This window comes from Cryptotermes secundus, unplaced genomic scaffold (assembly GCF_002891405.2).
Source record: "Cryptotermes secundus unplaced genomic scaffold, Csec_1.0 scaffold459, whole genome shotgun sequence".
NCBI classification, from domain to species: Eukaryota; Metazoa; Arthropoda; class Insecta; order Blattodea; family Kalotermitidae; genus Cryptotermes; species Cryptotermes secundus.
Window position 1 is genome coordinate 81,737 of NW_019743154.1, and position 25,480 is coordinate 107,216.

At 35.8% G+C, this 25,480-nt stretch overlaps 1 protein-coding gene across 1 annotated transcript in view; it reads left to right on the forward strand.

The window, feature by feature from the left end:
• Positions 1-186: 186 nt before the first annotated feature.
• Positions 187-25,480, forward strand: part of LOC111873877 (DNA-dependent protein kinase catalytic subunit) — an 86,909-nt gene continuing 61,615 nt past the window's right edge. The window contains exons 1-18 of the mRNA XM_023868935.2: positions 187-418; positions 3,379-3,548; positions 4,461-4,641; positions 5,492-5,607; positions 6,219-6,390; positions 7,767-7,975; positions 9,776-9,954; positions 10,357-10,613; positions 10,972-11,121; positions 11,863-11,990; positions 12,788-13,060; positions 14,835-15,029; positions 15,642-15,792; positions 18,183-18,488; positions 20,135-20,245; positions 21,934-22,136; positions 23,052-23,217; positions 24,547-24,758. Coding sequence (XP_023724703.1) covers positions 274-418; positions 3,379-3,548; positions 4,461-4,641; positions 5,492-5,607; positions 6,219-6,390; positions 7,767-7,975; positions 9,776-9,954; positions 10,357-10,613; positions 10,972-11,121; positions 11,863-11,990; positions 12,788-13,060; positions 14,835-15,029; positions 15,642-15,792; positions 18,183-18,488; positions 20,135-20,245; positions 21,934-22,136; positions 23,052-23,217; positions 24,547-24,758 — 3,324 coding nt within the window. The 5' untranslated portion in view covers positions 187-273. The remainder of the gene's footprint in view (positions 419-3,378; positions 3,549-4,460; positions 4,642-5,491; positions 5,608-6,218; positions 6,391-7,766; positions 7,976-9,775; positions 9,955-10,356; positions 10,614-10,971; positions 11,122-11,862; positions 11,991-12,787; positions 13,061-14,834; positions 15,030-15,641; positions 15,793-18,182; positions 18,489-20,134; positions 20,246-21,933; positions 22,137-23,051; positions 23,218-24,546; positions 24,759-25,480) is intronic.

Below are 25,480 nucleotides of genomic sequence, written 5' to 3' on the forward strand. Positions count from 1 at the left end.
GACTCTGCTATTACTGCAACCGCTACCACCTTCACGACCTTTATAACCACCTTCCATACTACTGCTACACCGGCTACTGAATTTCACGTTGCTAAAAACTGAAGTGTTAGATCAACATATATAGTATTTTGCAATCTACAAACGACCTGGCAACCGTGTTTTGTGTTGGTCTGCAACGGTCTGCAAGTTAGGCAGTAAGCAATAAAGTTAAGCACGTAGGTTTCGCACGTTGGTGGTTAAATGCTAAACCGGTGAGGAATTTTGAAATGTTTCATGATGGGAAGTGAATTGATTGGTTTTGTAGAAGTTATAAACAGCTGCATATCTGGAAATCACTTGAATAAGTACATTGAGGCTAAAAGTAACATCAGTAATATTATAAGCTATTTTGAAGACAAGCGGAAGCGGACGGATTTGGGTAAGTGTTAATAGATAGAATTTGTGTTTTAAATGACACAAAATAAGTCAGAAAGTAAATGTAGAAGGTAAATTGTCTCCGTGCTTAATTATGTACCACACCGCGATACGTGGGGGAATGGAAACTGAGCTCTATGCATTATTAATCTATGTCTAGATAAAGGTGAGTGCATATTATCCTCGTAAAAAGAGTCAGCGGTACCTGTTAGACATAAGGACAGGTGGGTCAGAGGGTCAGTCCGTATGCGGTGGTGGACGAAAAAAAAAATTTCACTGGGAATCGAACCCCGGTCGCCCGGTTAAGAAGCTTCGTCGTTACTGACTGAGCTATCCCTACCCTTTTTTTTATCCCGCCACATTCAAATTACCGTGAGTATTGGAAGTTGTTTGTTTCTGATTAATATAATGATTTAGGGCAAGGGTAACTCAACCAAAAAAATGTAGATCTGCAACATTGAAAGATATAATCTGAGGGTCAGTACATTCAAATATCTCTAGTGTAGAGAGAAGAGCAAATCCACCATTTGTCCTGTAGCCTACACAAAACTGAACATTACAATGTAAATGTCTGGAACATAGTTTACTGTTGTGAATCTTGGGCCTGACTTTGCTCTTAAAGAGAATTAGTATTCGGTTCAATTTTCTAGAAATGTCAGTTTGCATTGCATCATTTAAGTGCAGATTCTTTGAATGGAACTTAGATTTGTTTAGTTTCATATGTGAAAAAGCACGTTTACATGTATATGTGCTACCAGATTCACTAATCATATTTTGTGCTGATGTATATATGTCATGTGAAATACTGATAAATAAGCAAAGATAATATTTTCTTGATTAACAGCTGCTTAAAATTTAGCCATACTGCATTTTAGTTAATTCAATTTGCAGTTTTTCTGGTTTTTCAATTATATGCATCTTTGTGGCATGGCTACAAAAGTTATTGGATCTAATTTGAAAATTCATAGCAAAGAAATCAATAATTTCTGCAGCATGGACATTTGGAAGAGTAACACTTACTGGACCATCCTTATGAAGCAAATCACAGAAAGTGACATTCCAACTGTTTCCAAATTAGTTTCAGCTTCATTTCAGAACTGCTGACAGCTCCAAGCATGTCGGAAATGATTTTAAAGTTTGGTATTTCAGTCATTTAAGTGGCTGCTAATATAACACAGCAGTGCTAAATTCCAAACCCACTAACATTCTATTCTATTGTGACATAAGATGCTTTTTAAAGCTGTCAGTTTTTCTCTTCTCAGAGCACTGACATTAATCTACAAACACAATAGAAACTTCTCATTGATATGGGCTGACTGATACTTGAAAGTATATTACAATTTAAATTTCAAAACAATGGTGAGCTTGCATGTGTTCTGGCAGAAACTTTGGATAGTATCAACATAAATACTACAGTTCTACTGGAGAATTGATGAGCAATTTCCCCTTCCTCAGACTACAGAAATGAGTACCAGGGATCTTCTTGAGGAATAAAGGGCAGTCAGTGTTTCATGGCTGACAGCCTCACTGCCATCTGTGAGTCAATTGTCTAGAACATGTGGGAACCTTGGCATCTGACAACTGTATGGTTCTTCACGGCCTGTTATAGGATAGCTTTATTTATTTTTTTTTTTACCTTTCGGAAATTATTATGAGTGGTCACTCCCATAAGGTAACTGACTGCTATCTAACTAAAAGATTGCTTTAATGACTTGCTGACACTATAATCCAATCAAAAAATGAACTCACTGCTCAGCAAAATCAAATTAATTGAAACCACAAAATTAAAGAGATACAGTGATAATGGATTATGGGGTCTGGGGCTTTAGCCCCCATTTGCCGTACACTAGGAATTACCTTAGATGTAAGTATTTTTTTTCTTTATTGCTAGTGGAGTGGGACTAAGTCCCTTGTACTGTGGCTGCTTTTGGCCTATTGTACCAGCCCCATATGATAGGCGAGGGTGATTGTGGAGCAATTGGTGGAATGAAGATTGGCAGGGGAAACCGAAGTACTCGGAGAAAACCTGCCCCTGTGCCACTTTGTCCACCACAAATCCCACTTGACCAGACCCGGGATCGAACCCGGGCTGCTGCGGTGGGAAGCCAGAGACTGACCGCTTGAGCCACAGCGCAGCCTAGTTGTAAGTAAGTAATACATTAAAGGCACCATGTGAAGAGATGATGTGGCCTGCAGCCAGCCTGCAGGCCTTAGGTTGATACCTCTGACTCACAAACAGGCATTTTCCTCTTTGACAAAATGTCCAGACTGGCTCTGGGGCCTTCTCAGATACCTATCCAGTTGGTACCTGGGGATCTTTTCTGTGAGGGTAAAGCAGTTAAGAGTATGAAGATGGTCATTTGCCACTTTAGGTGTAGGTTAAAAATGCTTGGAATTATGCCTCCACTCCTCTAGGGTATAGTGCTTAATTAGGCACAGGAAGGGCTTGCTTTTACATGATTGTATATTCACATGTTAATTTCTCTGTTCATTTCATTTGTCATAATTGATGAGAACTGCAATTTTACAAGGTTATGTTTGTCTTAAAGGTAAAGTTTTCTCTGTGCTTAACTAATTAAGCACTACGCCATGAAGGCGTATGGGGGAGTGGCTGTATAGATCCACATTTTCTTGACCTCAGCATTAACTGGCGGTGAGTGGTCAGAAAGAGCCCTCTGTCCCTATTTGATAGGAGGTTGCGTGGACCCCAGAGCTGGTCTGGACAACTTGGAGAAGAGAAAATTCTTGACCTTACCAGGGCTGAAACTCTGACCCCAGCCCATAGCCAGTCACTATACCTACTACACATATCCTGGCTCCCATTATTTGTGTCTTAGTTATGGAAAGTTGCCACAGGTGTTGGCTCTTGATTGTGTAATCTCTTGTCTCTATTTCAGTAGTGACAAAGCTCTTACAAAATTCATGGAAGGTTTAATAAAACTCTTCACTGTAATTTCTTTTCAGATGGAGCATTTACAGTTTTATTTGATAAGAAGACTGGGATTTTACAGTTCATTCAGAAAGCACTGAAACAAGATGCCTTCACTGAGGCTATCAAGGAATCATTTACATTGCTGAAACAGTTAATTGATGTCTTCAAAGAAAGAATGTCATGCCATGTTGTCCAAATTAAGGTGTGGGAGATATCCTCGAATCTCAGAGCTACTTATATTGAAGTCATGATTTGAATAGTTACATTCTCAAGGTCATGTGAACAATTTTGTTTGTGAGCTGGCAACTATGATTACCTCTATTATAGTGATCATTTTACGTGATTCTGATTATAAGTCAATAGTAATAATTTAGTTGTTTCCTTCATGTTGCATTTTATGATCATTAAACTTATAGCTATATATGTTTTTCCTCCTGAAAGAAGATGTGATGGTCCTTGAAACAAAATAGATAACTTTGAGCCTAATTTTAGCCTTCTTTTTTCTTTTGGAAAAAAGATACTGCTATTGTATCTCATTGTCAGAAAATACTTGCTTTATAATGTGTTAGAACTTATGATTTGTGGCATTTCTTTACTGTCATCTGTGACAACATTTTCCAAAGGGAATTCCATTGTCTGAGTGCCTTTAAAGTCTTTGACTTAGAAGATGTAATTGTATGACCGTTTATCTTCTTACCTTGGTAACATGAGTTCTGATAAATACGTATTTGTGTTTCTCTGTGTCTTCAGTGCAGTATATGTTCAGCAGTTTCTGAAGTATAAATGCTTTCTGACTTTGTTCCTGCAATCCAATTTTGTTAGTGAGTGACAGTGAATTATCCTTCTATCTATGTTTTTGCTGTAATTCAGCCAGCAGTACTTGCCTTGAATGTGAATGTCTGAATGATTGAATGATTGCAAATGTGGAGGAAGGTAGCTGTTAAAAAAGTTGTGTAATTTATTTGGTGAGATTGAGGGAAAGCACAAGTCAGACTAGATGTTGCCTGGCCCAGGGATGTCATAAAATGTGAAACAGGAGTGCTAAAAACATTATCATGTTCTGTGATGAGATGCTTGTTTAACTGTTAGTGTGTCTTGGGTTTTGTTACAATAGGATCTATGCAAGACTTGCATATTGCTGGAGAAAAAGGCAGAAGAGAAAGATAAAGCATTTGATGTGATCCAGTCTGTCCTGGAGAATGGACCTTGGAATGACAATCTGAATGTAGATGAACTCTTTGACAAACTTATTAATCCATTCAAGAGTAACAAAAGCAACACAATGCCAGCAAAAGGTAAAGTGAATTAATAACATTAAAGCATGTTATTTTTGTAAATATCTCTAGAAAGAAATGGTTAGTACTACTATACTAACAGTTTCAAAAGTTACTGGTGCACTACATGTTATAACTGCAAAATAAAAAGCTCATTTTCAAGGTCCATCCATGATGCCTAACAAGACTCAACCAAGTTTTGTCATGTTTGAGCTTACTTGCAGTGGCAGGCAATTGATGAGCTGTTAACTGGTATTGTGTGCTGGCTAGGCATTGTACTTTTGAAGTTATTCATCCAGAGTTTTCGCTCATCTCAAGGTTTTAAAATTTTGGTAGTGACATGCTTTTGACTAGCTAATTCATCAGGGCTTAATGTCTTTATGTTCTTCGCATTCGGGCAGTAGCGTATTCAGGATTTTGTATAATGCTGGATGAGGATGGAAGGGAATGATGTTAACTATCAAGTAACAAGAATGCATCTGACTATGTACAGTTATAAATTAATTCAATGAAACATATGTTAGGCTCATGACCACAGAACCTTTCATCAAATTTAAGGCTTTCACAGAAAAATGTTTGCTGTCCTCTGCTCTTTTGCTGGAGGGCATGGAGTGTTTGAACCTATTATCATTTTCTTCTTCCTCTCTAAATATGGCCATGCACTAGGACAAAGATACTACTGGTGCATGTCTTAAGCTCATTATATAACTTTATTGTGGTGGTGGAACTACAGTTGATATCGCTGAATAATAATTATTCATGTTGAATAGTCTTAGGGGATGTTAAATATCTCTTATCAGCTTGACTTTAAATAGAGATAATGCGGTAAAATCAGAAGTGTTGTTTTAGAAATATTTATAAATTCTTTCAGTGGTACAGAAGCATCTCCATATACTGGGTATAATTGTACATAAATATCCAGAATGCTTAAGGCCAGAGGAGACACGTCTTCTACTCAGAATATATCTGAGTGAACTGGAAATGCAGGTAAATTTATATGTCCTTGTTTACAGGTGTAATTTCCTTCAGGTTGGGCACATACATTCTGAAAAGTTACATATCAAAGGCTGAGTAATGAAATTGGATTTTATGTCTATGAAAACCTTTGCAGTCATTAAGACTTTGTATTCAATATAATTTTACTGATATTTTGTATAAAAATGTATGGTTGCTTTGATTGGGTGTGTAAAAAGTTGTACTGTCAAATGTTCCTGCATACATCTTCTGTAAGGAAAGATGAATTTGTAAGAGTGAGTACCCAGAAAGTTCTGTTTATTTGAATGCTAATAATGCAACAGATGGCAGTTTGTAAAAGCACACTTATGAATTTGTTATTATATTTTTATTGTGTTTTGTCCTTGTAGACGGTACTTCTCCGAATTATAGCTTCTCAGTTCAAATGTGTCAGAAAATAATTGCACAGTGCCCAGAAGATTTCTTTCTTACTGTGGAAAGGACATCAGAAAGTTTGTAAAATGTATTTTGCATTATCTGTTTTCAAATATACCATATGTTAATATATACACACCTTTGTTCAAGTAATTTTGACACATTGCATATTTTGAGTTATGTTCATACTTTATATTTTGTAATTACAGACGTCTCATGCAACTGCTGTCAAATATCAAATAATTGCTGGATGTCTAAATGGACTTACAGAGTTCTTGTATGTGTTCCCATTAAAACCTCAGGAAAAAGAGGCCCGGAGGATCTATGATTGTGTGACAGCAGTGGCTCGGAAGCATAAGGAAATGAGAGTTGCACCAAGATGTATGTAGATGCAGTAAAATTAGTACAAGAATTTGGAGCTTGTTAATAATGCATATGCATTTTTATTAACATACAATTGGGGATTTTATTGTTCTCTAACTCGACACCTGCAAGGTATATTTTCTTCAGTGTCAGGCTCAAAGTGCAATGCCCATAACAAAGTGAAATGTTGGTATATGTTTGTAAGTAACTTAAACCACTTTATTTATACCTAAGCCACTAACTGTGAACAACAATGTAATGAAATAATGCAAAAAAAAAATTCTGAAACAGCTTTTGTACACACAATTTTAATAATGCTATTATTTTGAGGCTGAAAAAAGAAAATAAGCACCAGCTATGTGCAGAAAGCCATGCTATATCTCTTGTACCTGTATATGGACTCTTTTGAAGTTAATGACAAAAACATTTCTTTCATCTTTATGTAGTTCGACAGGAAGGTCACTGTCCTTGGTGATAATGAAAAGCTGACTTTTTTAAATAGTTGGCAGTCTGTAGAATTAAATTGTATGTTCAATAAAATAACTGCCTTGCAGGGTTTGTCACAGTGAAGAACCTCTGAAAGGAATGTATGGAACTATGCGTAATATAATGTATGTTTTACTATATACCTCTGGACAAATCCTCTTGGAAGCAGTAGTTTCAGAATGTGGGTTTCCAAATTATACCCTGGACAGTGTTTCCAAGAAAGTTTCTGGAATTGATAATTTGATAATTGATAATTGGTGTTAAGAGCACACCAGTATTTCACTTCTAGGGACACTGTGTTTGATGCAGTTTATTTAGAGAAACAAAATCCAGAGATATTGCGTTTTCGGACTTTATCCATCGTCCTATTTTAAGATAACTAAGAAAAACATGACGTTTCGGAAACTGGATCTGTTTCCATCCTCAGGTGAGGGAAAACACCTATTTTGTTGGGTCCCTTAGAAAGAGCTAGCCTCAATCACTGGACAATGTCATATTTTTCTTAGATATCTTAAAACCAGGACGATGGATAAAGTCTGAAAACCCACTTTCTCTGTGTGTTATACACCATCGTCAGAATCCTATAGTAACAAAATCCAGATTTGAGAATTATATTTGTTTACATTCCTTGACGGATAATTTGTTTGTTGTATGCTGGAGATGTTCACTTGGGTTCAGTGCTGTTTCCTGCTTATTCCTCAGTTAATACTTTACAGGTGTTCATAGAAGGGTCATATTTCTGCCCAATTACAAATTTTTCACTTAGTTGTATCGTCACAGAGATTCTGAAAAACTGTTTAAGAAAGTGTAAGTCATTCGTTGTGATTACCAATAGCTGATTTTACAAAACTGAAGTTTTTTATAGATATATGCAGAATAATGTATTACGTGATTTATGGGTATAACAGGTGCCTTGGGATTGATTCAAGCACATGGAGGGCAGCTGGCCAAATTTTTATATGATGAGTACAAATTTTGGCATGAATTTCTTTTGAAATGGATTAACTCAGCTGGAGAAGATCACAAAGCTGGTGTTTCAGCCCTTGATGTGTTCTATAATCAAGTAGCCTCTATTCTTAAGGACAACACGTCAGAAACAGGACACCATGTATTTTTGGTTAGTATTGTGTAATAAAGTATAATTTTCATAATGAAATTCATACACCCTTGTTTGAGCATTATTATAGTATCTATTAAAAGTAGACATTGCTAGGCAGTGGCTCGGTAAATACGTGCCCACAGCAAGGGATATGCACACCACAACTAGATTAACTGTTTTAAACGGTGCTTTCTGTATTGTCCATGTCGAAGATATATAGTGAGGACCAGTAGGACTAGGACAGTTATTAAAATTGCAGAGCATGCAAAACAAGGTTCTGCACACCACTGGAAATTTAGCTGGGTGCACACATCTTTCGACCTTCCATATGTATAACAAAACTGTGCAGGCAACAAGCAAAAGCCATACAAAATCGTGAGAATGAACATGTTAGCAGCATAGGACAAGGAGAAGCCAGATATAGAAAATATAGAAGGCTTAAACTTGGCAGTGGTCAAGCTTATGACCGTTCAAGTGAGTAAGCTGCCGTTCTAGCATAAGATATGTAAGATATGCATGATCTGCTCTGTAATGTCTGTACTGGCAGAGGACTTGTGTGTAGTGCAAAAGGAGGAATTTTCAATAACATGCTATATGTGCGAAGTATAAACTTGATGAAAGGCCAAGCATATTCATAAGAGACAAACCCATCTTCTTGTCAGAGATGATGTTACATGAGGACTATTACTGCAAATGTTCAGTTGGGAAAAAAAAATCTGGTCATGGGTCTCAAGGGGCTTGACACCAAGACTAAGTGATTGGCGGTTAAACTGCCAGTCGTAAATTGACTTTGACTTTGGCTTTAGGACAGTTAAGAGAGTAGTTGCATTGCCTCTGGGGATTATTAAGTGAATGGGTTGATGGAATGCAAAAGTACAGAGTTCCACACAGGTATTTTTTCTTAATGCAACTCCTTTAGCTAGGGGAGTTTCATTTTCCTTCTAACCTCTGTGGTGTACCTTCTGCAGTCACACTAGTTTCTTCCAAGATACGTCAGCGTAGATCATCTTCTGTATTGGGTGATACTGGATTATCCGCTGTATAATATCATGTATTAATGTATTCAAATTTAACATTTGCAAGATGTGTTTTTATCTTAAGTGAGTGCACTTTTAAATATAAATTGCAAACATCAGTATTATAAAGGTTAATTAACACCATCCAGTGTGACTGATAAAATGTTTTTTTTTTTTCCTTTTTAATCTTTTATCCATGACATGTTTTGGTCCTATAGACCATCTTCAGAAGGATATCAATACAATTAGAAAGCACTATTACAGTGTGTTTTGTGAGTATTAATATGTACATACAATGTCATCATAATAATGAAATAATAATGAAATAAAATTGAATTGAATTGAATACAATGAATACAAAATCTAATATTTTAACAACTACAGCAGCTAAAGGATAAAAGATTAAAAATGAAAGAAATATTTTATCAGTCAAACTGGACGGTGTTAATTAACGTTTATAATATTGCTAGTGTGATGGACCAGGATGAACCAAATATCAGNTCATCATAATAATGAAATAATAATGAAATAAAATTGAATTGAATTGAATACAATGAATACAAAATCTAATATTTTAACAACTACAGCAGCTAAAGGATAAAAGATTAAAAATGAAAGAAATATTTTATCAGTCAAACTGGATGGTGTTAATTAACCTTTATAATATTGCTAGTGTGATGGACCAGGATGAACCAAATATCAGTTTTGTTGTACACTTCAAAGGCCAGTGCAGTAAACATTGTCTGATAATGGATGATGGACTTTACACTTCCTTAATTAGTATTCATTAATTTCTTTTCAGTACTTCATTAATTTCTTCAAAAACAAGATGTTAAGCAGTAGTACCTCTTCTTATGATATGAAGCTTGTTATAAAAGCGTTCGGCTTATTTGCTGCTCCCTGTCGTGTTTATATGACACCACAGGATGTATTATACATGTTCACTGTCGTGATGCAGCGTGCAGAACAAATATATTTCAAGTAAGCATTTAAAAACATGTTACCTGACATTGCTAAACACAAAGAAAATTTGTAAGTTTTGATTCAGCATAGAATGGAGTTTTACGTTATACAAATTTTGTGTTCCTCTGAATATGCAAGACCCCAGATACACTTCCTTGCTTTCTTACTTATAGAGGGATGTTGGTAGTAGTAATGTATCATGCACCATGGAGTTCTGATGGAAAACTCTCATCTAAGAAATGCTGCCTTTATAAAACTAATATGCAAAGATTGAGTGTTTCTATTGGTTCTTATATAAACATGTTCATTGACTTTTGAAAGAGGCAGGTAGCTTAAAGGTTATCTAAATTTTCTTCACTTCACTGGAAATCAATTTATTACATACATTTAGGAATGCTCATGTCTGATTCGTCATTTCAGAGAAGGTGATATAAGTAATGCAGATCTTCAAAACCTCCCTGATTACATCGAATCATTGTCTAGTATAATGAGACAGTTGAGTGCTGTGACAAATGAACAGTTGGTAGCTTTGCAGTGCCTCACTGTGCAACTGATAGAGAACTTTCCCAAGTTGCCCAAACCTTTCCACTGGCTTGCCATTCGTGCCATTACTGTGACTCTGTCCAGTCTTGCAGAAAGTGGTGGCACATTTCTTGAAGAGTTTCTGTCAAATGTGGGTAAGTAGGTAATTACAAAAAAAACTTATGTTAATGAACTTATTGACTGTGTCATACCTGAGTACATTCCAGTAACTCAATGAGAGAAACTTCATCTTTGAGACCAGTTGCTGAACACAGCCACAGAGTGCCCGAGTGGTGACTTCATGCTTCTCTCAGTAACTGCATTTTCACTCTTCTGTGTATATGGCAGTTTGGAATGTAACTCTCAATTAATTCTGTAACTTTATAATGATTTTGTTTGTGGATTTGTAATTAATTTTATGTTAATTGAGGCATTTGTATTTTTCAAAGCAGATTTTTTCAAATACCATTTTTGAATTATGCATTGGTTAATATGTTTTTTTTTTACATATAGTGTATCAAGGAATAATCCGTTCCTGTAAGCACCAAATTGCTATAGATGTGGAACTTCAAAAGGGTCAGTTTCATGAAAATGTCTTCACATATAAAGACTATATACCTCTATGGAAGGAATTACTGAGTGTTAACAACTTTCAGAAGAGAAGTAAGTTGCAACTTGTTTTCAAAGCACCCTATGACTAATGTTACAGGTTCATTTCTTTGGTACAGACTTAAAAATAAATGTTCCGTTTTATCTTTGCATATTGTTTAAAGTTGGCACTAACTTCACTGACATGCGGCGGTCACTCGGTCGGTATAGTTCGCTTGCGGACTAAAACCATGGAGTTTGTTTGTTTATTGTTTAGGAGGTACAGGATGGGGGATTTGTCCATAAAATTGATTTGGTAATAAATTTTTAGATTTATTTTTGTACCTGTTTGTAGTCTTTTATATGTGCATTGTACTCTGATTCAGGAATTCTATCGGGAAGATTTTAAAATTAATGTGATAGCTGAATGGGCCTACAGGCTAACACTTATGACTTATTATATATAGACTATATAGCTTGCTTACAGAACCTTCAGAGCAATACAAGCCCGAAATTGTGTAGAGCTCAGCATAGTTCTGAATTATTTGTTTGAAAAATTTGTCCCTCTAGGTATTCTATGTGTGTATAGGTTGGTATGAGAATAAAAAAAAGTCATTGAAAAATGTTCAGTTTTGAAATTATTTTTCTGATTGCTTAGAATAAGTTATAGTGTTTGTATGAAGAATGCATCATTACTATCACTGTTCATGTACTGGCTCGGTGACAATGATAATATTTTGTATTGGTTGTACAACAGTAATATAACAAGTTTTCCCTCTTGTCACGAAGTATGGTTTATTTTTGTGTTTGGAACAGGTACTTCACTGACACAGACACAACTGATAGTTGTCAAAGTGTATGATAAACTTGTCAACACTGTTCTTGTATTGATGAAGAAGCTGGACTTAAGTACTCGGAAAAAAACAAATATAGAAGCTTTAAGTGTAAGTTTAATTATAATTCAAGAAACGTGAATATACTATACTTAATTTACCTTTGGTCTTCAGATGTTTTGTTTGTAATTTTGGATTCTTTCTTGAGGTTGAAAGTTAAAAAATATTATTACTCACATTACATTCATATTGTGGTCTTCTGGGTTATGGCACCTTATAGCCTGGTAGGTAGGTACTTTTGTTTCAGAGGGATGAATGAATGAATGAATGAATGAATGAATGAACGAATGAGTGAATGTATGTATAAAGGGTTTACCTTCTTGGCCCTTGTACTGCGACCTACAGTGATCTGTTATGCTTCCCCTTTTGATTGTTTGAAAGGAACATACTGCCTCCAACTCCAAAGTTAAAATGAAAGATGAAACAGTATATTCCTCCAGGTCAGTGGTACTCACCTGCTAGAAGGCTACAGTATGAATCTTCACTGATGTGAAAACCTCAGATATTATATATTTGTGTTACCTGCTTGAAACTTGGAGTGAAAGAGAACCACCAAATATTTTTGTGTTGCATGCATCATGTTTTGTGACCTACGCTACAAAGTGCAGTCATTTCTTATCCGTAATAGCTTTATTCAAATGCAGATTAAGGAGAATATTATGTGATAATTCTCAAAGCAAACATGTTCCTATGGTGCTCAAATAGATGTTGTTTTACATGTATTTGGTAACTAGGCGTTATCTTGACTTTAGCAAAACATAATCTTTAATGTGTGTCTTATTTGCTTGTATTGGTGATTTCTGAATGATTATGTGTGATATTAAAAGAGTATACCAATCATATTTCAGACATCAGGTGGGGCTAGTGAAGCAGACATTCCAGTTCTTGATCCTGAATCTGGACTTGAAGCTAACAACCGCAAAGATTTTCAAGTCTTTATCAACTTGGTGGATCTGACGAGAGATGTGCTTATGAGTGTTGATTGTAGCCAGTTTGAAAAATGGATTCAGCCATTCTTTTACAAAGTTATTTCTGAATCGTCTAATAAACCTCTAGTCAGTGGCTTTTATAAGTTGCTAACTGTTGCTCTTCAGCTTTGTGATCGGCTGCATTATTTCAGTGTATGTAATATTTTATAATTCCAATTTTATCATTTAATAAGGGATTATCTGCTCATACGCTTCTCTGTTACATGTTACTTCATGCTTTATGCTTCCCACTTCTGTGTATGCAATTATTATTTATCATGTAGTATTCTGTAATTTTTATGTGCATTAAAGATATCTGAAGACAGTTTATTAGTTTAATCAAATCTGTTCATCAGATAGTAACAGTAGTTGAACTACCTGACTGATTTTGCTCGGACTTGGTTACTTAAGAGTAAATATACATTTTTGAGCAAATCTTGCTAAATATTAACTTGTTCACTTGAAAAAAATACCTTCAATAAATATTGTAGGGATCCATGAAAGACATAACTTGTCTAATATATGCATAAAATATGATCTGAGAAAATTCCTGCTATAATAATAACATCTAGTAAGTGTACACCAAGCTTAAGCTGTTAGTCGCCGGCTTCCCACTACAGTGGCCTGGGTTCAATCCCGGGTCTGGTCAAGTGGGATTTGTGGTGGACAGAGTGGTGCTGGGGTGGGTTTTCTCTTGAGTACTTCGGTTTCCCCTGCCAATCTTCATTCCACCAAATTCTCCATCATCGTAATCACCCGGGGCAGGCTACAATAGGCCAATCAGTGGCCACTGTGCTGAGTGGACCCAATTGGACTCGACCCCCCACTAGGAGAATTAAAAAAAAATTAATTGTACACCATCAAAGTTGATCCAACATCTTGCACTTGCTTTGCTGTGTACCTGTAGTCAGCTGCATTTACAGCATACTGTGTATACTTACATGGCAGATGCATATTATGCATATGTAAACTGTACCTTGAAGGATACTGTCTCCTGTGATATAATTCCATATAGTCCAGTAGAAGTCCAAGATCGTTTTGGAGGTCTGTGCTGCCTTCATCTTCAGGACCAAAAAGTAAATCAAGAAAGAAACTTGCAAGAAACAGGCTTTACATCTCAGAAGATAGAACTGGAACTTTATTAATAACATGCAAAGAACATATTTCTGAGTTCTCTATATTTATAATTATGTGAAATGCAAAAATCATGTGTGCCATGTACCACTGAAAGTCTTTTTTCATGATGAAATGTTCTCTTGCTGCATTAACATAATTATCATCATTGATGATGGTGGTTGTTGTTTGAATTATTGTAATCTGTAACAAAAACAAAAATTAAATTTTAATTATTATGATTATTATTCGATTTGCTATAACAAAAATAAAAATTAAGTTCGTGATGGAATTTCGAAAATGCTTGTTACTGTAGTGTTAACAAATATTGTTAGTCTATCTGCTTTTCAGAATGCTAAAGATTAAGTTTCACTGAAGTGGTGTGGTTGTGAAATATTAACATGGAACAAAAACTGCTTTGTGTTTGGAAACAAAATGGTTAGAAAAAACTTGCAATAAGGATGCAATAAGTGGAAGGTAGGGGATATTGTATGATTATAATAGTAGTGAAATTAAGGCAAGTAGATGGGTGGGACAGGGATCTTGGATTAGGAGGATAAGAAGTGCATATCAAGTTTCAGTGGAGAATCCTTTTTAAAGTGACTGCATGGAAGATTGAGAAAGGACATAAGAAGATAATATTAAAATGGGTGTTCTGGAAGTAGTTTGAATGGATTTTGTCTGGATTACAGTGGTTTATAATCATGTTGTAATGGTGGACTTTGGTGACACTATTGTTATACTGTTGGTGACTGCTGTCTGAGAGTTAGTGGCTAATTATAACTTATAATTGGTTCGTAATCTATGTTTCCAGGACTATGGAGATATGCTGAACCAGCCTACTGAACAAAAGGCCTCCTACTCACTTTTGTGCAGGTTCCTTCAGGAACTTTTGATTCGGCTGCAACAGTACAAGAATGATTTGCAAGTGGCATGCCTGGAGACTGTGATAGCAGCTCCAGTAGCTTTGGTTGTACCTCTGTTACCACATGCAGTACCAGCTTTTGAGGTATATTACCACTGCAGTCAGTTTCAGTAGTTTTCTTCTTGTTACTTTGTATAAAAGGTATTGTAAGGTGTGTAGATTTTTACTTATAGTTGTCCTGTTGTTGCATTGTATCTTGGCATGATGATTTGAGGTGAAAGAAATTACCGATTGTTTATTTGAGCATAATTGCCCTTGACAATGGAATAATTTTGGTTCACAGTATATTATTCTGAATAGTCAGAATGTTGTGTTAGATAGTCCTCTGTGAATATGATATGTCTTCACACAGTTATTATGGCCTTAAATTATGGTAAACCCACATTAATAGTAGGCTTGATACTGTGTGTTGGTGTTGCTGGAATCCTAAGTTTGAAGTGTTCCCCTTCATCAGTGTAAAAGTATATTAAGTGGGGCACCAAAAAGAGGCCATAGCCAGTGGGTCAAGCATACCATTTATATGTTATTTAGTTGAATCTGTGAGGTTTTATATCAAAACCCCCTTGTACTTATTTTATTTTGTAATCCTAAAATTAAGACTTTAGAATAGATAGGTAGAGATTTTTAATTTGTGTTTCTATTTTGCAGAGAGGTTTGTGGGACAGAGTCTGGATTAAACATGTGTCTTTATTGCAGGTAATATTCCGCGTGGGTCGAAGTATGTTACCCCTAGCTCGTCTTGGTCTTTCTGCTTTAGATAAATGGTACTGCACATTACCATCACATTTGGTGACTCCACTTCTTATGCAGGTCTTGCCCTATCTTGATCCATTCTTGCGGAGCCAAGGTAATTTAATAATGTGTTCAAAAAATAAGGTGTACTTGAACAGTGAATAGATAGTTCCATAATGCTCCTCTTTGTACCATTTCTATACAGATGGAATTCTCTTCTCCTGTCAGCCAGTAAATTTCATCTTTATGGCCGAATTTGACATACAGTCAGTCACCCTTAGGGCTGTTGTGTTTTCTCTGTGAAAATATCTCTGAACAAAATAAAACACTCATTTCTTTGTATAGTATCTTTGGGCATTTGTGTAAACTGATAGGAAGGAGAAATTGTGATACAATTACAGAACTTAAGGCCTCTTCAGCAAGTACTGAGACTGAAGCTGTGGAAATGGAGGTACTTTCTGTACAAGAATGGAAGGTTAATTCTCTTCACATCCCCACATGATGTACACACTTTCCTACCAATGCTGGAAGCACCTCTCTGTCTAAATGTTTAAAGTGACAACAGATGCTCACTTGTTATTTGTCCACTCATTTTCACATCATATGTTTTCATCTAGTATTTAAGTCTTGTTGTAGTCACATTTTATTATGTTTAGTGACTGTGTTGTCTATGTTTTATATTATGTTATTTTGACTTGTTCCAGTGATTGGTTGGAACATTTGTTTTGATTTTTGACACATTCTATATCCAGTGGTGTGACAACTTGTTTCTTGCCCTGTAATTGGATCTACTTGAATATAAGAATAAATTATTATTATCTTGTTCCTTCGAAGGTGTTTCTGAATTTAGGGAACACAAGAATCACATGAAGCTGTATCTGTTGAGTTGGGAGATTGTCTCACTTGTGGAATAATGAGTGGAGTTAAATTTGAAGAAAGCATTCTTCTAGGATGTGGCGCCATGTAGATACTGTGTTAACTGACGTTTCAGGGGAATGTATCACCTCCAGCTTCATGGTAGAAGAAAGAAGAAAATCTGCAAGCGAAGAACCAGCGTGAGCAGGTGCTAACAGACTAATGTCGAGTCGAACTGTATAAGAGCAGGAAGGGAAGGGAGAGGGGCTGCATGGGAAATCAGTAGAGAGGAGAGGGGAAGGGTCAGGGGAGGTGGGCCAGCAGGTATAGAATATTGTGTCGGGGTGGGGGGGGAAGGGCAAGGTAAATAGGAAGGCATTAACCCTGAAGTTTTGGGGCTCCAATGCGCGTCGGGCATGGACCTGTACGACCTTGTGGATCTGGCATCATGTCCCAGAGGTTTCTTGAGGGAACAGATGAGAGGCTTACTGAGACAAAACCCCACCTCTCTGTTCTTATTGTCGGGAGGGAGTTCAATCTCAATGGCCTCCCTAATGATGCGACCCATATATTGGGTCTTGGTGGCGAAGGTGGAGGTATTCTGAAGCTGTGGTGTCCCAAATCGATGCCATGTTCAGCCACAGCTCACTTGTCCGGATTTTTGAGATGGATATGCTGCTGATGCTCCTTCAACCTTGTGTCCACAGAACGGCCCATCTGCCCAATACAGACCTTGCTGCACTCGCAGGGAATCCTGTATACACCCAGTGTCCTTAGTCCCAGGCTATCTCTGAATGGCTGGAGGAAACTAGATAATTTCTTTGGAGGCAGGCCCACTGATGTGATGTGCCAGGACAGCACTCTGCTGATTAGGTTGAATATAGTCCTGACATAGGGCAAGAAGGCGACTGAGTCCTGTTTATAATTGGACCGACTGATGCTCAGACGTTGGTTGAGAACTCTTTGGATCTACCAGCTATTATAACCATTCTGCCTGAAAATGTCCCCCAGGAGCACCAACTCTGGAGATGATACATTCCTCCAAAATGTTGGTGAACACAATATCTACACAGCGCCACATCCCAGAAGACTGCTTTCTTCATAGTCACCGCTGTGAAAACCTCAAATCTTACGGAGTTAAATTTGTTCCACAAGCTGACCTTTGTAGGCAGTGCTTTGTCAAGGTGAATTTGATACTCGTATCTGCTGGATTCCCCCTTTTGTGGACCATGGAGACTTGCCAATGTTTGTAACAAGAAGTTATAATCTTATCCTTCAGAGGGTGGTCATGGTGTAGAACCCTTAGTAATTGAAGTAAATAATCAATATAATTTTGGTTTTGCAGCATTTGTGGCATGTTTTTCTCATTGAGGGAAGGAAAAGGAATTTCCGCTATGGTAATTACAACTTAATTTTGGGATGAGAACCATAGACCATGTTTCATCATCTGTAAATATATTTTTGTACATTTAATCATCACAGAAGCCACAGACAAACAGTTGTTAAATATGTGTGGCTGAGATAAGCATCATTGTTATATATTTTAAATTCTAGTTTATCCTTCATCTGTTGTCTCCTCAGAGTAGTGCATAACAACTAGTAGTAACTGTTCAGAATTTTTTCTTAGTGTATTGCTCATTTATTTGACAGGTGTGGCCAGTGGTCAGGATGTGATTATTGAAAAGGAATTAATGGTTCTTGGAAGAAGAAATCGAACAAACTATAGTCAGAATAAGAAAGTGGCCAGGAAAAAAATTATTGAGCATCCAGAATCAGAGCTTTCTCAGCTTCAGCATGAGATAATCAGTTTCCTTGGCCAGCTGGACAGCACCACATGCTTGGCACTTCTGAAGGATCCGCAGCAGGAAGAGGATGTTATCCCATGGGCTACATGTCTGCAACAGCCACTTGTATTTCCTTTGCCTTTCAAGGACATGAAGCTAAATATTAACTTAGGTTTGTGGGTTTTTTAATTAGTGGGTTAGGGCATAGTATGTACAGGGTCATTTTTAGTAACTTGATGAGTTCACGGCTCTGCTTCACAGCGAGTGATGCGCTGTTTGCCCAGGCGCATACCAATTTTACTGATGAATCAGCCAATAAGATTTGGAACGAATGGAAGTAATTAATTTGTAGACCACTTGATGGTATTATATTACACAGTCAGCGGTGCAGTTCATGCATGGGAGTTTTTTTGTGATTTGTCAGCAGTAGACAGCAGTTATCAGAACCATTAGCCATTTGTTCTCAGTTTCAGTTGGCAGTGTTGTACGTCATGGTGCAATATACTTTAGAGTAATGTGTATTTTTGTATGACACCTACATTAAGTACGGATCTGCTAGAAAGTGCCAGAGAAAATATCAACATAAATTTCATGGTAAAGAGTTTTCAGTAAACAAACAATTTACAATTTGCTGAATAAACTTAGAACAACAGGAGTCTTAATAGACAAGAAACAAAAACATAAGCATTGGGTGCTTACTAAGAAGAAGTTAGATGACATGGGGCCTCACTTGAACATACACCTAGAAAATCACTGAAACATCTAGTTCAGGAGACTGGAGTGTCAAAGTCTAGTGCAAGAACGGCAACACAATTGCTGAAGCCAGCCAGTGAGAATTGGTGTCTGGTGTTCTGTAAGTGCAAAAAGGATTATTATACCTGTGTTTTTTAATGAACCAGTTACTTGAAAAAATATCTATGTGTAGCGAGGACATCATTTTCAACACCTTCTGTGATCTGTGAATTGTAACTACTTTGTTCCAAATGAATGTCAGTCATGCTGATTCATCAACAAAATTTGCATGTGCCTCATAGCAAGCAGCATACCACTCACTGTGAAGTGCAGAGCTGTCACCTCATCAAGTTACTAAAAATGACTCTGTGCAATAATTATACAAGAAAAGACCTTGTCACACAGCTGCTAGGTGAGAGTGCTGTGAACTTTCTCGAGACACATCTGTTATAGACTAAGGAAAGACGGGGAGGGTAAATAAATAATTGCTTTTACAGAGTCATGGCTGAACCTATGCGCTTTATATGTGAATGTCAGACATCTACAGGACAAATTGTATTGTACGAAGTAAAACAGGCAGTACTCACAGCTTACCATGGAGGACTTCTAAGTAGGAAATCTGTTTCAGACTTCAAGAACAATAATTAGATTCAGTTTTGTTTGAAAAGTCATTTTATATTTTAAGAGATACAAAAAGTTGTATAGCATATAATATTTTGTGTTTAAAAATTTAATTTTAGTGGATATTAATTCTGACATGTACTGGTAAATGTTTAATTCTGTTGAAGTGTGTAATGTCATTTTGTGTGGCATGATACTAGGCAGTACTAACTAAACAGTGAATGAAGATGGTCTGGAATGAAAGTGAGTGTAAATTTATTGATTATTAATGACATTGTAATAATCTGTAAGTGATATTTAAACTTGGGTCAGAACATTTTTGTTTTACTGGAACAGTTTTCTGTCCAGTTTTTAATGATTTTATACCTTTTTTCAGAGAATGGTAGTGAAGTTCTGCAAAGGATTATTTGGTTTATTGAAGCTCCATTTTTATTTTTCAAAAATATTTTGATCTATACTTTACAGAAAAGTTGATTCCTCGAGTGGTGGAACTGGCAATGACATCAAGTGATCGCTATACTCGTTTCACAGCTTGTGAACTATTGCATGGTATTGTCATGCTTATTTTGGGTTCAGGTAAGTAAATTATTTTTGTGATGAATTCAAATACATGAGAATTATTAATTTCAAACATTCTGATTTATGGAATAATGTATATGGGATTGGCTCATTTTGTTATGTTTAATGTGCTATACTTGTATTTATAGGATTTGATTTTTGTCGTTCTCTTGGGGCCACATTACCACTTTTATGAGCCCAAATTTCATGTCCATACTTATCCATTCTAAGTTTATGCTTGTTGATATATTACTATATTCTATTCCTGAGAGTCTTAATTTTTGGGATGAGGGTTTTTACTTATTGTTGAGTCACTGTTTATATTTTTTGTTTGTATAATAGTGAAGACACATTAGCTTTAAAGAATTACAACGTTAGCTGCTTGTATTAAAATCAGAGAAGCTATATTTCTTGATTTTATATAGAGGTTATAATGCACATGGGTGCATTATACAATATTAGTTAATATTGGATAATTCAAAACATCTGTAATTTTAAGTAATTGTCAATCCCCACCCGATAAGGGAACTGCTTAGATGAATGAACTTTTTTCAGTCCAAAGTACCAAATTTTAAACAAATGTTTTGCCATTCTAACTTCAGGAAGAGTGAGAAGTTCCAGACTCAAAACCACACGTGTTCTGTTTGAACATGAATGTATGGGTGTGTCACAGAATCTACAACTTCAGTTACTTCAACTGCCACTTTTTTTATCATTGTTTAATAGGCACATTGAAATCTTTTATTTTCAAGATATAATCAAGGAAATTGTAGGTGGGTGAACAATATTAAAATGGATCTTAGAGAGATAGGATGGGATGGTATTGATTGGATTGATCTGGCTCAGGATAGGGACCAGTGAAGGGCTCTTGTGAACACGGTAATGAACCTTCGGGTCCCATAAAATGCTGGGAAATTCTTGAATAGCTGCAGAATTGGCAGCTCCTCCAGAAGGGCTCAGCTCCATGAGTAAGTAAGTAAGTAAGTAAATCAAGGAAATAGTCTTTGTTATGTTGAAACCTTGTCTGCCTGCCTCTGATAAGTAACAGTTCTGTGCAAAGTTCCATCTGCTGATACACACTGCAGATGTCTTTAAAACAAGTTTGGAAAAAGTGAAATTTGTGATTTTATGGGAGTGACTGTGAAGAGTACAATTGTACTACAAACTTGGAACTGTATGCATAGAGTCATGATTTGGTATGTTCCCTTACTTTTGTTAAATTGTGTTAAGAAACAGACTTACCAAATATATATTGAACATAAAATATTTGTTTCATTTTTCATCATAACATCTGTCCAAAGCAGTTTTCACTCCAATAAATCTCAGTTGCACTCCAGAAGCCTATATGTAAAGTTTTTGATATTGTTGTCCAATTGTAACCCAAATTTGAATGTGTAAAATATCAGTGAAATTTCTCAGTATCAACTTTTCATAAAAATCCATTCAGCAGACAGACAGACATGGCGAAGCTAACAATAGGTTCATTTTTGCAGATTTTCAATGCAAACAAACCAGAAATTGACCGATCACCTCAAAAGATCATAACCAACAATTATGCTTCAGGCCTTTTGTTGTGGGGAGTGGTTGTTAATGTATTTGAACAATAACATGGCAGAACCAGTCATTTGATATGGTTTGGAGGGTATACAGATATAAATATGACATTTTTGCAAGATTGTGTAATTTTGTAAATTTTCAATTTGCAGGCCAGGAAGCCCAAACTTCACATCCAGATAAGTATTCTGAACTATTTAGGAAGCTGTCATTACCATTGCTGAAGTTGGGATGTGATCCAGACCCAGCCATCCATAGGTTGTACAACCTGTTAGTTCTGCAACTTGTGCACTGGTATTCCAGCAAGTTCAAACTTAAGAGCAAGGAAGTAGAAATTTTAATCCAAACACTTATGGTATGTGGTACTGTTGCTGATGTTCTGACTTTCCTGTAATGTTAGTGCATGTGTGTGCTTGTTATTTTCATTCTTATCTAACATTTTTGAGTTTAACAAAATTTGTTATAGATGAAGTGATTTACAAGCTACAAATAATAACAGTGTTGTCTAGTTATATTAGTCACAAAAAGATTCTAAAACAAGAAGTTTAGGAATGAATGCGTGACATGTTTGCATATTTTCATGAATCTGGACAGAGTGGGCACCATGTATTTTATGTCATAAAATCAAATTACTAATGCTTAGCATCAGTGTTTCATCAATTGTAGCCATTGTATTGTAAGGTATATGCAAATTATATGTGATTTCTATGTCATTACTTTACATCTTATATGAGAAAAAGATGTAAACAAAAGAGCAAGTTATTTAAATATATATTGCCATTACAGTCAATCCTTGATTTTTTAAAGCTTAGGCTCTAGGCCATCATAAAGAGAACTTATTGGAACCTATGTAAGAAGTGACTTGGATACATACACTGCTATCTAATCATTAAACAATGATGTGAATACACAGCAGCTCAACTGCTTAGGCTAAGAAAATTATAAGAAAAATTGCTTCCACCTTAGTGAGGACAGGTATAAAAATTGTATGAGGTGTTATCTGGAAATTATGACCTGTTTTATTTAATGATACTTTCAACAGCCAAGATTATGTAGCATAATACTCCTGATCTGACATAATAAAAATATGAAATAAAAATAAATAATTATATAATTTCAAAGTAATCTGCTCTTAAATTGACACACCTTTGCCAAAAGAGCTGCCATGAGAGAAAACAGTATTTTAAGCCTTCAGAAATCCTTTTTAAGTGTCACTATTATATTCTATTTAAAGTAGATGTTAATGTGTTTACATTATTTTATACTGCAGGATGGAATAACCCACCCCACTGACACAGCATTGAGGGATTTTTCAGCAAGATGTCTTCATGAATTTGTAGTGTGGTCTGTCAAGCAGGGTTCACATGTAAATATTAAATATGTAATGAAGCAAATCTACTCTTTCTGTCTGCATCCATGTCCTTCAAAGCGCTTAGGTAAGTGGTTTGTTTACTAGAATTCCCGTTTCACTGCGAAGGAAGATAAAAAGGCATCTGTATAAGTGATAGTGTTTTCTTTGTCATTATTTACAAAATGCAGAAGGATGAAGTCTAAAAAACTCATGAAACAGTATCGAGAACTTGACAAGCATTGTCTTCCTCAGTATGATCTTAAGGGCTGTTAAGTCTTTCTCTTTTTTTTTTGTGTGTGTGTATTTAATTTAAGCATCAGGCACGTCTGAGAAAGGCTTTTTTCAGTTTGAGATGAAATTTTGGAAACTTTTGAGAATTGAGAGAATGAAAATTTTATCTGCATCATATGAGGAAGTAATGGTCTAAAAATGGTGCATCAATCCAAAATTCTTTATAGTTGCAATTACCCTTTAAAATCCCTTAAATTACCCATAAAGTACTACATTGACAGTAGCCCAGACTGTGTAGTGTTGAATGATAGGATGATTAATGATATGGAAGGAAGGAGTCATGACCTAATGTGAGGTACTATCCTGGCATTTATCTTTAGTGACAGGAAAACCATGAAACCAGTAATCAGAATAGTTAGTGTCTGAGTGAAGATTTGAACCTGGTACCTCTTGACTGTGCCACATATGCCTCTTTTATATCAGGTCTTCTTTCTATGAAAAATTTTCATAATTCATTGCATATAAACAAATCAGTTCTGGGGTAATTTTCTTTTTTCCATGAGCAGGAGGAAGAGAGAATGACAGATTCTGTTGACCAGTTGATTATGATAGCGTTGCCAACTGTTATGATTTTGTTGATTTGGCAGCTTGTACACTGCTGTGCAAAGCAAAAACAGTTATTTGAAACTGGAAAATTGATATTCAAATCAAGATCAAGATTTCCTTTCGATCCAGTTTTGAAAATTTATGTACAAATAGAACACATTTGTCTCTCAGTTTGGAAAATCTTACTCTCTTCAGAAGTTATAAACACAAAATATTTTCTGAGTTTAAAGTATGGTACTTTGTGTTGCAGAAAGTTAATTTACTTGACAAGATGTGATGCACCCATTTTTTCAACTGTGAGCTGTAGTGAAAAACTTGAACACTGTTGCACAATGAGCAGGAAAATGCCTATTTTATTAATATATTTTTCTTCAAATAAATTAAAAATCTGAAGTAAATGCCATTACAGTACACAGCAGTATATGCCAATTCTGTTGCTCGATATATTGTATTATGTTTTATTCTAAATGGCAGGAACTTCCATACCTGTCCTGTTCCTGATTTTGTGTATTTAGTGAACTTTTTATGCTGGAAAGTGCTGTGTGTTTATATTTGGATGTTTATTTTCACTTTACAGGTGCAGCCTTGGTTTTGAATAGTGTTTACACAGTGTTACGGGAGGAGGAATCAGTTGTAAATCAGTTCTGGCTAGAGCTGCTGTACCATATGGTCATGAACCTGTCACTTTCAGAAGAAACAGACTCAATACTTGGGGGTCAGGAACAAGTAGTTACAGCTGTAAATCACATTGAAAGAGTACTGAAAGAAAAGGCATCTCTCTTCAATAAAGTAAATATCAAAACAACATACTTTTTAAAAATAAAATATTTCAGGAATATTGTCTGCTGGTTGAGTTTAAATAATTTCCTAAATTCTTATCTAGCTGTAGAGGCCCATGCAGTGAAATATCTCCAGCAAATCTGATTAAGTTGAGAGTTGGTTAACTGTGCTTTAGAACAAACTTACTGAAATATGAAAAAATTTTTCAGTTTTCATTCAAGCCCCTATAAAATATAATCTTCTTATAGGGTGTTATGACAATTTTTGTTCAGAAGTTTGGTTTAGGTTCCATGGAATACATCATCATCATCCAAAATAGGTATTTATGTCAGACTCAGTCTGTTCTTTTCTGAGCAATATGCAACCATAACATGTGATTTATGGTGGTGCCTCTGACACATAAATCAGAAAACTGAATGTATTGTAGTAACACAAATGGTGTTAATGTTTGTTACATGTGTAGTTCATGCATTTACTTTTGAGGCATACAGAAAATACAAAAGTATGACTATAGAGACACATTATGTCATAAGTGAGGAGGCTGGTATTTTGTCAGAAGGCTGTGTATAGAATCATGTATCAAAATTCACATTTCTGATTTTCTGTGTATGCACAGAACACAATTATTATTATTAGTAATAATAATAATAATAATAATAACAACAACAACAACAACAACAACAATAATAATAATAATAATAATAGATTTATTATATATTAATTCATGTCTT